This window comes from Abrus precatorius, unplaced genomic scaffold, assembly GCF_003935025.1.
Source record: "Abrus precatorius isolate BTA unplaced genomic scaffold, Abrus_2018 Scaffold11, whole genome shotgun sequence".
In the NCBI taxonomy this organism is placed as follows: Eukaryota; Viridiplantae; Streptophyta; class Magnoliopsida; order Fabales; family Fabaceae; genus Abrus; species Abrus precatorius.
In genome coordinates this window covers 5,566,036-5,580,634 of record NW_020874303.1, presented here as the reverse complement: position 1 = coordinate 5,580,634, position 14,599 = coordinate 5,566,036, and the positions used below count along the sequence as shown (strand labels likewise).

The window sequence follows — 14,599 nt, the reverse complement described above, 5'->3', positions numbered from 1 at the left end:
AAATCATAAATTTTTTTACGTAAAATTTGCTTAAATAATTTTTTTTTCTTTAAAGAAATTTTTTATGTCCCTTCTCCCAAAGTTTTGCTCTCTTTCTCTTTTATCATGACTAATACTTCTTTTCTAACCTCCATATTTAATCTTCCTCCTCCTTCTATACTTAACTTCTCTTTTCCTCCTTCAACTCCTTCTTCTATCCATCTAAGCTCCTACTCTCACTCTTACTTTATACTCAATTTCTGTCTTTCTCTTTTCACCCTCACTCTACCCCTATATGCACCTCTCTCATCTTTTTTCATATCCAACTCTTTCATTCTCCTCTTCTTTCACCCCACTCTCTCTCCATCTGTAGTACCTCTCTTCCCTCCATACTCAACCCTTTTTCCTCCCTCTCATCTAAAGTGCAAAATTAAGAATTTTGTTTAAATTTTTTCTATTTTTACTTAAGTGAATCTATTTTTGTTTAAGTGAAAATAGAACTAGATTTCCAATTCTCACACAACAAAAGAGAATTCATATACATAGATAGATGCGAGTGGTAATCTCATTTGTGATGATAAAGGAAACTTTATTTTTAACTTCATGAACAAAAGATTGTTTATTTCATTTGTTAGAACTGAATTATCCATGACCTTCACTTAGTTATAGAGACATTTTCATAATTTAATTGTGAAAATGGATTAAAAAAATTATGTTCAATTTATTGAATATCAAACTTTGATTTCTTATAAACGGTTTTCTTTGTTAAAAAAAAAATTAAGCCTTTCATATATGATTCTCATTAGAATTTTTTTTCCTATTAATCAAGGTTTTAAAAGCATAAAAATGTCACTAAAATTTTCACTGTAACAAGTTCAACTCATAACATTCAGTGTAAAATATTAACCAGTATAAATATAATTAGTGTGAATATATTGTGTTTAATGAAATTTGAATTTTTTTTTATAATTTTACTTGAATCGATTCCAGATACTATTCAAACTGGTGCTAAATTCATTAACTCATTGATTTTTTTTTTTCAAAAGAAATGGAATTGTAGGATTTTTTTTATTTATATGAAACAAATATATTCACGAACTTATGGTAATCTATTTGTCAAATTTAAGAAGTTATTATTAAAGCATACAATAACATGCTATTAAATTACAATATAAAATTTTACAATATTTATCCTTATAAATTAAATATTTATTTGATTTAAAGTTTATAATAAAATTAATTTTGACAAAAATTAATTTGAACTGTTAAATATAATTAAGATGTGTATTTAAATTACACATGAGTGTGTATTTTTAATCAAAAAGGAACAATAATTAATTTATGCTTTAAAACATATAAGAATAAAATTCTTGCATAAATGGGTTATATACTAAACAATACAACTTTAAATTAAGGATATGAAAATGGTTACAATATGACGCTTGGATGACATGGTATTGGTGCTTAGATAGGCTTTTCTTTTTAAAAAAATCATAATAATATATTAAATCAGTATAATTTTTTATCTAATAAAAAAGAAATAAAAAAAAACAAACAATGGGACGATTCATATAATAAACAATAAAAATAAAAATAGTGTTATAAAAAATATTGTATAAAATATTTTTATCAAGTTATCAGGAATCATTTGATAATGGATGGAACTGGTTGAGTTGTATACATGTAATATGAACAAATTAAAATTCAAGGGTGGGTTTGTGCTGAACAATGTTAGGTCGAATATTACTCCACAACTTAGTAGAGTTCTACTGTCTCTGATTCTCCTTTAATTAAGGCACGAGTGTTGTGTCTCTGATTTGGAGTGTATTTTCAATTACTGTTTATGATTCTCTGCTTGTCTTTAGAGTGGCCTACCTATATTGATTATGAGAATGTCTCCCAAAAAAGAAACAATATGATAACAAGTAATTAACCATTTTGTATTTGCTTCTCACTACAATTGCTCCTTCCGTGCGCTTTATCCATATTTATCACTGCTCATTTCTTCATTTATTCATCATTATATGGGGGAGTAACAATTGGGAAGTCATGCCACCATGGGGCTCACCTTAAGTTCTCAATTTAACCCTTTCAATTTCCTAGCATAAGTGGGGGCACAAGTCTTGACTCTTAAGGCTATTGTTAACATTATTTTTTATTTAAATAATTTTTTAATCTCTGTAAATATTGTCTCTTTTATATTAGCTTTTTATATTAAAAAAGTTTTTGTTAAGTCTTTAATATTTTAAAAAAAAATTGGTCACTATTGTATTCAAAAAATGAGATAAATTTTGACAGTTTTTTCATAAAGAATAATGTCAAAAGAACGATATTAGTAAGATTAAAAACCCATTTAAGTTTTAATTTTTTTAATACTATGTTATGAATTTTAGAGTTTACAATTAAAAACCTATTTAAGTTTTAATTTTTTTAATACTATGTTATGAATTTTAGAGTTTACAATAAGTCCTTCTAAGCAGCTTTTTATTTTCGTATTTGGCAATAGATCTATATTTTAGGTATAAAAATGTGAATCACAATTCTTAAAGCATTATATTCATAAAAATATAGAAATGAAGTACTAGATGTTGTCTTAGAAATAAAAGAAGCAATTAAAAAAATGAAGTATTATATTTAAAAAATTAACGTAATTTAATTAATGTGACCTACAAATAGATTCAAATATTTTTATTACTCTAATACAAGAATATAAGATATTACATTTTGTATCAAAGAAAAGTGTCTCTTGAGATTTTTAAAATTTGCACACATAAAAAATTTAAGAAATAACATAGAAATTGCGTTGTACACAAATTTAAAGCATTTTCATCACTAGCTTTACTGAATACTTCTATGTGAAAAGCAGACTTATAAAGAGGAGGTATTATAGATGCATGCATTGAATTTGAGATTGGACATGACGATTGATTAGTGTTTCTAAGATTATATGGAAGCTATATATACTTGTGATCATTTAAATGGATATCTGATTTCACATGTATGATATACTTTTACTCTTTAATTGGCACCTTGCCTGCAGGGAGAGGAAGTGATTATTAGGAATGGTATCAGAGAAGGGAAATTATTCTGTAGACATGCTTGCTAAGCATGGTTGAAGTTATGCCTCCACTTTTGTGGTACAAAATGGTTGTGTTTCCTTTGATTATCTTCATCTGCTGCAAAATAATAGTTTCTAACAGCTAATATTTCATGTTATGTTGTTTTATTTTGAGCATGGATTCTGTGATGTCTCACTTAATAGGGTATGGAAGAGTAGATGTGTGCAATTTTATCCTTAAAGGGAAGAGGTTGTTTCACTCTAGCATTACCAAAGGAAAAAAAATTAAAAAATTTAACGTCATATTAGAAGCCGGTTCAATTCAAAATCCTTATTAATAGTAGATATTATAATACTCGTCCTTGTACTCATATTGTAGGTAAAAGTATCCATATTTAAAAATCAAACTCATACCAGCATGAATCATAACTTTAATACATGTTGTACTGGGAAAGGGATCAACTCGGTTCCACCCACAGGAAAAGGAAACCGAATACCTACTCGGCATACTAGACCGGGTACCCCTCGTCAGGATTAAAAGGTAAATAATCCAATTAAGGATAATAATCAAAATATTATTTAAACCAGACTAATGGGCCACAGTATAAAGGCTGACTCAGGCCCATTAACCCAATAGAATGTCTATAAAAGGAAAGTAAGAAATACAGGTAAGGGGTTGACTTTCCATCATTAAATAACATTTATTGCTCAGAACCGAATCCTGACTTTACCATTGGAGTGCCCTTTGCAGGTACCCTCCATATCAGCAAATCATCAGAAGGACGCTTGATCAGAGGTTTGAAGACGATCGTTTCTCAAGCAGGAACATTTTGGCGCCCACCGTGGGGTCCGATTAACTTCATTATTCAGGATTAAGCATGGTAATGACGAGAAGCCAGCAGGAAGGGACTTCTAGGCAACAAATGGAGGGCGTCACGCCAGAGGAACCAGTACCTGAGGTGGTGATACAGGGAGGAACAGAAGAAAGCATTCTAGCTGTACTGAGGCAGCTTAAGGCAGAAATGATGGAGATGAAGGAGGAGCGCGAAAAAGATGCACTAGAACTCTCAGCCCTAAGAAGGGAAAATGCCGGCCTAAGGGAAGAAATAAGGACACATGCCCCCTCCCTAACTACTCCCGTCATTCAAGATCAAGGGGAATCCTCAGCGTTGCAAGAAAAATCAAGACATGTATATCAATCGGTAACCGGAAATGACCGAGACGACCTTGTGAACCGGAGCCCGTTCATTCACCGCATTCTGGAAGCTAAGCTACCCGATAATTAGAGAGGGTTGGCAATAGACAAATACGATGGCACATCCGACCCCAGAGAGCACGTGGACATCTTTACAATGCAGGTCGGTCTGTACACAGAAAGCGATGCCTTATGGTGCAGAATTTTTCCTACTTCACTTTGAGGACCTGCGCTTAGTTGGTTCACCCGACTCCCCCCTCTCTCCATTGACTCGTTTGCAACTCTCACAAGACGTTTCAACTTGCAGTTCGCCACAAGCCGGCCCCATCCTCTAACATCCTTGGCCCTAGTCAATATTCGCCAAGAGAATGGAGAATCACTTAGAGCGTTCATGGAACGCTTTGGCAAAGTGACTCTTTCAATTCATAACTTGGAACCAGCAGTAGCTATGCATCACCTCACAACAGCGTTGAAGCCGGGACCCTTCGTTAATAGCCTCTGCAAAAAATCCCCAATCGACCTAGATGAGTTAAGGAGTCGGGCGGCGAAGTATATGCAAATGGAAGAATTATTCGAATATCGGAGCCAGGTACGGATGGACCAAGGATCTAACTCAAAGAATGTAGAAAGAAGGGAGACCTTTAAAGCAAGGCGGGGGAACGACAGAGGAAATGAACTTGAGCGACCACCTCGAGGACCGAAGTATCCTTCCTACACGACGCTTAACACTAATCAGTCCAGAATACTTGATCAAGCGTTGGCCACAGAAATATTGAGAATGCCTAGACGCACTAACACTCCTCCTCGGGCAGATAAAAGTAAGTCTTGCCGATACCATCAGAACAGGGGTCATACTACCGAAGAGTGTACGGCACTGAGAGACAAAATTGAAGAATTGATTAAAGGTGGACACCTGAAAGATTTTGTACAGACAGATCCCACAAGGCAATCTAACAAAGGAAGAGACTGTCACCCTGATTCACCAAAGAGATCCGACCACAAAAAATTTGAACGACACAGGAGCAGGTCCCGAGAGCCCCCAGCTAGAAGATTTGAACAAGAAAAGTACCCGAAAAGGGTCATTAACACCATAGCCGGAGGGTTCGCTGGTGGAGGACCTACCCATTCGGCTAGAAAAAGGCATATTCGGCATGTCCGTTCGGTTAATAATGTTTCATTGGGTAGCAAAATCTGGATCCCGCCTATTACGTTCACTGACGACGACTTTCAGGGAGTCGATCCGGTACAGGATGATCCCATGGTAATTAGTGTAGACATTCTTAACTGCACTGTTCGAAAAACATTAATTGACCAAGGGAGCTCGACCGATATCCTATACTGGAATACATTCAAGCAATTAGGCATCGCAGAACAAGAGCTCAAAGAATATCATGAACCATTGGTTGGTTTTTCCGGGGAACGAGTAGAGACCAAGGGATGTATTGACTTGTATACCTCGTTTGGATCAGAGCATGAGGACAAACACATAAGAGTCACTTATCTTGTAGTACACGCGAACACATCTTATAATATACTACTCGGCAGACCATCCCTGAACAAATTGAAGGCCATAGTGTCCACTCCGCACTTGGCCATGAAATTTCCGTCTGAAATAGGCCGAATTGTTACCGTCCATGCTGATAAAAAAACAGCCAGGGAATGTTACTTCGCAAGTTTACGTCTTAAACCCTTTCATGGGAATAACCGAGATGTCAATATTGTATCCCCTCGGTTGGAAGAAGAGTTGGATGTTGAACTTGATCCTAGAGTGGATGAGGAATATCGTGTCGAGCCCAATGAAAACAAACAATCCTTCCAACTAGGAGCAAAGCCAGAACAAGTTATGTATTTAGGGATCGGTTTGAACGTACAAGAAAAAGCTGTCCTCCAAAAGATGCTAGTAGATAACGCTGATTTGTTTGCTTGGACAGCCTCGGATATGCCTGGCATTGATCCAGCATTTCTTTGTCACCACTTATCGGTCTATAAAGGAGCCAAGCCGGTAGCTCAAAAGAGGAGAAAAATTGGTGGTGATAGAGCAAAGGCAGTAAAAGAAGAAACCAGCAAACTAATACAAGTTGGCTTTATCCGAGAGGTCAGGTATTCAACATGGTTAACCAACATTGTCATGGTTAAAAAAGCCAGCGGCAAATGGCGAATATGCATAGACTTCACGGACCTCAATAAAGCATGCCCAAAGGACGCATACCCCCTACCAAACATTGATACCTTGGTCGATGGTACAGCCGGTCACAAAATACTGAGCTTTTTGGATACTTATTCTGGGTATAATCAAATACGAATGTACCCCCCGAATGAGGAAAAAACAGCATTCATCACAAATTCTGCAAATTTTTGTTATCAAGTGATGTCGTTCGGTCTGAAGAATGCAGGAGCAACATACCAGCGACTTATGAACAAAATTTTAAAAAAATAAGTGGGTAAATGCATTGAGGTGTATGTAGACGACATGGTAATTAAATCCCTCGCATTGAAGCAACATCTTGACCACTTATAGGAGGTATTCGGAGAAGACAGAAAACATGGTATGAGGTTCAATCCTGAAAAATGTACATTTGGTGTAGCTGGCGGCAAATTCTTAGGCTTCATGTTGTCTGAAAGGGGGATTGAGGCAAACCCCGACAAATGTAGAGCCATCATCGACCTGGCCAGCCCTCGCAATATCAAGGACGTGCAACGACTGACCGGGCGGATTGCAGCCCTTGCTAGATTCTTGCCAGTAATGGCAGAAAGGTCTCGGTCTTTCATTGAATTGTTGAAGAAATCTCAAAAATTTGCTTGGTCCAATGAATGTGAGGACGCCTTTGTACAATACAAGCATGTGCTGGCAGCACCACCTGTGTTGATTAAACCAACACCAATCAGGAAATGATTGTTTATTTAGCTGTATCCGATCACGCCGTCAGTTCGGTTTTACTTCAAGAAACACCTGAACTGAACCCCGTATATTTTGTTAGCAGGACACTCCAAGGTCCTGAATCTCGATATCAGTTAATGGAGAAAGTGGTACTTGCCTTAGTCCACACAGCTCGTCGGTTAAGACACTACTTTCAGAGCCATCGGATGGTGGTACGTACAGATTGTTCGATGGCCAAAATTCTGAGGAAACCAGAATTGGCTGGTTGGTTGGTGGCATGGACAATTGAATTATCTCAATTTGATATCCATTTCGAGAACCGACGCCCCCTTAAAGCCCAGGTGTTAGCCGACTTCATCAATGAGTTCACTACACAACATAATACCATTTCAGACATGTGGAATTTGCACGTTGATGGATCATCAAATCAATTAGGCAGTGGAGCGGGGGTCATTCTTGAAGGACCGAATGCATTCGCCACTGAACAGTCTATCCGGTTTGGATTTAAGGCATCCAACAATCAAGCCGAATATGAAGCTTTACTCGCCGGTCTCAGGCTAGCAAAGGAGATGGGGGTTAAACGCATTACTGCTTGGAGTGATTCAAAAATTGTAACCGAACAAGTTAATGATACCAATCAGATCAGAGACTCGATCATGCTTAAATATTACCAGGAGGTCAAGAAAATAAAAACCGAGTTTGAGGAGGTATGTATTCGGTACACACCAAGAAACATGAACGCACGAGCCGACGGCCTAACCAAGCTGGCTAGCCAACGGAAACTAGGGCAGCTGCAGAGCGTGGTTCACCAACAAATCCCCCAACCTAGTGTCACCAAACAAGAATCCATGGACATAGAAAATTCATCTCATAATTGGATGACCCCTCTCATTCGACACCTCACTGATGGCAGCCTCCCACAGGATACAGCTGCAGCTAAGAAAATAAAAGCACATGCAGCCAAATACCTTCTTCTTGGCAAAGAATTATATCGAAGAGGAATTTCCACCCTCATGCTTAAATGCCTAGACGACGATCAAGCTAGCTACGTCATAAGAGAAATCCATGAAGGTATTTGCGGAACCTATTCGGGCGAACGAACTATGGCAGCGAAAGTGCTCAGAGCCGGATACTACTGGCCAACAATAACTCAAGATTGTCATTTGTTTGTTAAAAAATGCATTCCCTGTCAACAACACGACCCTCACCTGCGCCAACACGCCGATACTCTTTGCCACATTAATTCTCCCTGGCCCTTTGCTATTTGGGGAATGGACCTCCTCGGTCCTTTTCCTTTAGCAAAAGGGCAATGTAAATTTCTCCTCGTCGCCGTGGACTATTTTACCAAATGGATTGAGGTCGAACCCCTAGCCATTATCACGGCCAATAACATACAAAAATTCACTTGAAAAAACATCATTACACGGTTCGGTCTCCCTCATGCACTAATTACAGATAATGGGCTTCAGTTTGTGAATCGTCGGTTCAATGAGTTCCTGGAAGGCCTGCATATCAAACACCGAGTTACATCTGTTGAACATCCTCAGACGAATGGCCAAGCCGAGGCCGCAAACAAAGTCATCTTACATGAATTAAAAAGGAGGTTGGGTTCGGCAAAGGGATAGTGGGCAGAGAAGTTGTCTGAGATATTATGGGCTTATCGGTGCACGCCGCAGACCACAACAAAAGAAATTGGAGAGCCTTCATTCAGGAGGGAGAATTTCAAAGAATCGGCTAATGAAGAGGCGCTGGCCGTCAACCTGGACTTAATAGATGAAATACGTGACCACGCTGCCATTATGACCGAGGCTAGTAAAAGAATGATGGCTAGAAAATTTAACTCCAAAATCAGTCCACGACAATTCTATAAAAACGACCTGGTATGGCGAGTAACCGGGGACGCACGCAAAGATCGGCGAGAAGGGAAGTTGGTAGCTAACTGGGAAGGCCCCTTTCGGGTAACTGCAAGATTAAATAATGGAGCATACAAGTTGGAAACATTGGAAGGAAAATTAATATCGAGAACCTGGAATGTCACTCATTTGAAGCATTATTATAGTTAAAACCTTGTAATACATACACAGGTGTACTCTTTTCCTATCTCAGATTTTATCCTCTTAAAAGAAAGTGAAAAGGGGTTTTCTTGAGAAGGTTTTTAACGAGGCACCATATCAATAAAATTCTTCTTTTTCACCTATATTATTTTTTATACGCTAAACATCTTTCAAGAGCCATTCCCTCCCAAGTTTCACTTGGCTAAGGACGAATTATTTCCCTCCCGAGTACCCCCACTCGGTCAAGGATGAATGATATTTCCCTCCCAAGTTTCACTTGGCTAAGGATGAATTATTTCCCTCCCGAGTACCCCCACTCGGTCAAGGATGAATGGTATTTCCCTCCCAAGTTTCACTTGGCTAAGGATGAATTATTTCCCTCCCGAGTACCCCCACTCGGTCAAGGATGAATCCATTATATTTCTCTCCCAAGTTTCACTTAGTTAAAAGTTAAATTATTTCCCTCCCGAGTACCCCCACTCGGTCAAGGATTAATTAATCATATTTTCCTCCCAAGTGTCACTTTGGCTAAAGTCGAACTATCTCAATCCCGAGTACCCCCACTCGATCAAAATTAACCAATTACGAGTCACTCTTAGTTATCACTTGGTTAAGGCTAAATTTTTATTAAATTATCTCCCGTGTCCCCTATTCGGCTAACGACGAGTATATTAAGCATATCGTATATTAGTACAAGTTGTATATGACCAAGATACAAACCATAAGAGAAAGGAAGATAAAATTCTATTTCAAAATAACTAGTTACAAAATTTGGGCACTAATGACCCATGAGTACAGAAGGCAAATAATTTAACTTTCTATCCTTTCCCCTGCCTCAGGACCGGCTGCCTCAGGATTAGCAGCATCCTCAGGGAGGCGTCTCGGCACATCAGCGTCAGGTTCTACATCGTCATCAACTTCGGTGTAAGGAATGAACCTCCCGCCAAAAAAGTCCTTTGTAATATCAAAATGAAAGTCTGCCGGTACTTGGCAGAACCCATGACACTGGCGAATAGCATGGTTAAAACCGGCTTCATGTTCGTAAGATACTTGCTGAGAACACTTCTCGGCAAAGTTTCTCATCTCGGTTTCAGCCTTTTACTTTTTCAGCGCCAAGGCTTCTTCCATCTCAGCAGATTTGGCCCGTAAAGCCTCCTCCATTTGACAGTACTTTGCCCTTAACGCCTCCATCTCCTCCCTCTTGATCCTCGCCACCTCCTCGGCTGCGTGCACTCGGTCTTCCATTATTTGAAAGTGTTCTTTGTATTGGTTAACCTGACCCTGCAAGGATTGAACGGTCTCGTCCAGACTGGCTTGAATCTCCCTACTCTCTGACAAAGCTTCTTCAGAAGCCGAATAGGCAGCCTTTAACTTCTTAACTTTGATAATAGGATCCACAACTAGCTTTCGGAGCATTGCTGTGGACCGTACATGAAGTTCTGCGTAGTAACGCCATAGTGATTCAAAGTCCAGACTGTCGACCAGTTCTTTCCCTACATCAGATAACAGGTTGGGAGCAGCGAGCCGACCGGCATGTGTCCCGTTCACCAGGAAGCCCTCGGCCAGCATGTCCAAGGGAACTACAGGGGAAGAGGAATTGCTTCCCTCGGCAGCAGCTACCACTCGGGTTTGCTTCCGAGCCCCTTGAACGCCGCCAGGCTCACCCGAATGGGCATGCCTTCTCTTTCTTTCCCTTTCGGGTTCCTTGCCTTTACCCTTATCCTTGCGTTTCTTGGAAGGGCCTTCGGCCGGAACAACATCTTGGGGAGGAGGGCGAGGTTCTGGCACCTCGGGAAGTTGGTCAATATGAGGATGGCGGTGCTCTTCAATAGGCGTTCCCTCCGGCATTCTTTGCTTCAGAGTGCGCCGGAAGGTCGGCACATCAACACCTCGCTAAGCCATTAAGCCTGCATTAACAATAGCAAGTCAAATCAATATAGCTCAATTCCAAATACAAGTTAGAAACAAAATGACACATACCCTTCATATCCCAGCGAGGACGCGGAGACTTGAGCACGAGGACTACATGTCGGGCAGGAAGGTCCCAGGGAAGGGACTTCAGGAATTGCAAATCCGACAGCTCCCTAGCCGATAACATATCCTCAGGGAATGTGTCGTATCGGCGCGGCACCCGAGTCCAGTGAAAAGGGAACATAGGATTATTCTCGCTATCAAAAAAATAGTTTTTACCTACAGGGTCCACGGTTACTTTGAAGAAACCGGTTTTGAAACCCTTAAAAGACGAAGCATATGGCTTAAATAAAGGCAACTCAGGTTGCCTTATTAGAGATATCCACCTCACCAGGTCAGATGGACGTGTACAAAAAAAATGAAGAAAAAGACCTACACTAGGCTCTATATAATGGAACTTACAAAGTATCCTAAAGGCTTGAATTGCCGCCCACCCGTTCGGGTGTAGTTGTGTTGGTACTACATTCAATACCCTCAAAACCCCCATTTGGAAATCGTCAAAGGGTAGCCTAATACCTAATTCCCTAAACATGTACTCATACATGAAGAAGGTGTCGGTCATTCCGACACCTCCCAGGAAAACAAAGTCGGGGTTCTCACCCTCGTCCCATTTACAGGGGTCAAGGTGTATAGAATACGGGTCACAAGCCTTCCATAAAGAAATATCACAATTATCTACAAAGAGTTGAAGACTTTTATTTCTTTTAAAACGAGAAAAGTATGCGGCCACCTCACCGTGCACCCACTCATAACCAGGTACCGTACAGGGAGGAAACACCTGCCTCTCCCTGGGAGGACTAGTACTCGGTAGGGGTTCAGGAGCGTCAGCATCACTTGACGCTGACGTCTCGGCTTCGTTACTACATTCCCCAACCTGTGCCTTTTCAGCCCTCCGATTTGAAATAAACGAAACTTCGCCACTCCCCTCGGTTCCGTTCATAATATCGACCTCAATGGTACTCGGCCCCGAGGCATCCGACAGGGAATCCTCCCACTCAATACGATCAGCCATGATAGAAAAGAAGTAAAAAAAAAAGTGAAACGCACCTTACAAGTAGTCGGTAGGGAAGAAAAGCCTAAGATCTCTGAACACTCGTCGGTTTGGAGCAGGGGAATGCAGGGTTCGGCACAGAGCAAAAGAGTAAGAAAGGGATGCAGGGACCACCACATATTTATAAGGGACTGATGTCGGGCAAATGAAAAGACGCCCTTTCGTTTCAAACCGTCAGATCCCTTCCAGATCAACGGATGAGATGGAGCACCATTTCGTTTCATATACCCTCTGACAAACCCTCAAAACTAACATTCTGAAATATTCCTTCCCAAATTTATTATTTATAATCTCGGCCTGTATCGTGTTGTTACTAAACCGATTACCTCCTAGTATAAAACCTAACACATTGTTTTAATGTCACCATCACTCGAGGCCGGACACCCCCTACGATGTATTGTAATTTACCCTAACCGAATGACCCTCTCGGTATAGTAAGAAACACTCCAACCGAATACCTATTGTAACATTACCATTTGCATTTAAAAGCCCTTGCTTCGCAACTCGCCGGGCTTGTGGGGCTAGTGTACTGGGAAAGGGATCAACTCGGTTCCACCCACAGGAAAAGGAAATCGAATACCTACTCGGCATACTAGACCGGGTACCCCTCGTCAGGATTAAAAGGTAAATAATCTAATTAAGGATAATAATCAAAATATCATTTAAACCAGGCTAATGGGCCACAGTATAAAGGCTGACTCAGGCCCATTAGCCCAATAGAATGTCTATAAAAGGAAGGTAAGAAATACAGGTAAGGGGTTGACTTTCCATCATTAAATAACATTTATTGCTCAGAACCGAATCCTGACTTTACCGTTGGAGTGCCCTTTGCAGGTACCCTCCATATCAGCAAATCATCAGAAGGACGCCTGATCAGAGGTTTGAAGACGATCGTTTTTCAAGCAGGAACACATGTTATGATGTAAAATATAAAAGAAAGAAATGTGAGATTTTCAAAATTGTATATCCATGTATTGATGATTAATCTAGTATTTGTTACATTCCATGTTGATTTCTTTTTATTTAAAAAATGAGTAGTATTAACTTTAAATGGATTACATTAAAATAATTAATTTTGAAATAACCGATGTTATCAAAATAATATTTTAAAAAATAAGTATAAAAGGATTAAAATTGTTCATACGGTGAGATACAACCACTTTTAAATAATAAATATATGCTCTTTTCTTTTTCAAAATATAAATTTCATACTCAATTTATTCTTATATTTCAAAAAAATCGCTCCCCTCAAAATTAATTTGACTCTACCAAGTTTAAGAAAAAAAAATCAAACACATTTAATTCAAATCATTAAAACGCACCGCAAAAGAGATTCTTTGACTGAATTCAACATGCACTTATATAACATCACTTTGAGGTGAACGAGAATGAACATCAAAGCCAGACATGACAAGAAGAATGACAATTACTCCAAGCATCATAACAAAGCCAATAAGGCTGACTACCATTTGATAGAGATACAACACAGTTTAGTCAACTTGTGATTTTAAAAATTTGCTCAAGGTATGTTTTATGACAAAATCATTTGTCAGTAAAGTTAAAAACATTATTTTGAAAGACGCATTAGTTCTGTGACACATTCTATCCCCACAGTATACCATTCTTATATCCCAAAGCCTAACTTGATATAAAAAGCATAATGGTACATTTCATTATGGATGCCAACTAGACATTATGGAATGACTTTTGTACTTTTTATACTCCTCTTCATTATGAAAATTGAAAAATGTCATGACCCATGTTCCTTTCCTTATTGGCCTTACAATATCTATGCTCCTTTCACTCCATGAAAACGACTGTCACACTCAAAAGAAAAAGGAAAAGAAAAAACACTTCCTGCACAAAGTGAATTTGATCTCATGCAGGGTCCTGTTCAGTTGTGATCCGTTGACTAGAAGTACAAGAGGGAAGGGTAAGCACTTCGTTTTTCTTAATTTGTAAAATAGTGAGAACTTATTAGTGACAATGAGTGGATGAGGAACACTGTCCATTTGCTCTATATTACAGTAGTAATGGGCTGCCACACACAATGGCATTGTCATAGCAAGCATTGACTAGCCTAGAGGATTCGTTGATTCCATGTTTTAACTGTTTCAAATATCAGGTCAGAGGAAAGAAAACAGTTCGGAAAATGGACACGTCCCCAGAGGACAGAGCCATGTATTCCAGTTTCAGGAAAATCAGTGAGAAGGTAGTTAAGTACTACAGTTCATTGGTCCACCCGCGATCATTATAAACTAGAACTTTACTTCTTTTTATCTCAGAAGTCTACAAAAATGATAAGCACGCCTACAAAATGATAAATCTGTCATCCATACCGGGATAAATGAAGTCATAAAAACGAGAAAGTGAGGGAAAGGGAATTTAGTAGGGCCATTCAATCGGAATTTGC

General features: G+C 39.2%; 1 protein-coding gene across 1 annotated transcript; it reads left to right on the top strand.

The window, feature by feature from the left end:
- The first annotated feature begins 7,121 nt into the window (after positions 1 to 7,121).
- Positions 7,122 to 9,173, top strand: LOC113855511. Its single transcript, XM_027487155.1, has 3 exons — positions 7,122 to 8,421; positions 8,566 to 8,687; positions 8,787 to 9,173. The coding sequence occupies exons 1-3, from the start codon at positions 7,122 to 7,124 to the stop codon at positions 9,171 to 9,173; spliced, it is 1,809 nt and encodes a 602-aa protein (XP_027342956.1).
- Positions 9,174 to 14,599: the final 5,426 nt, after the last annotated feature.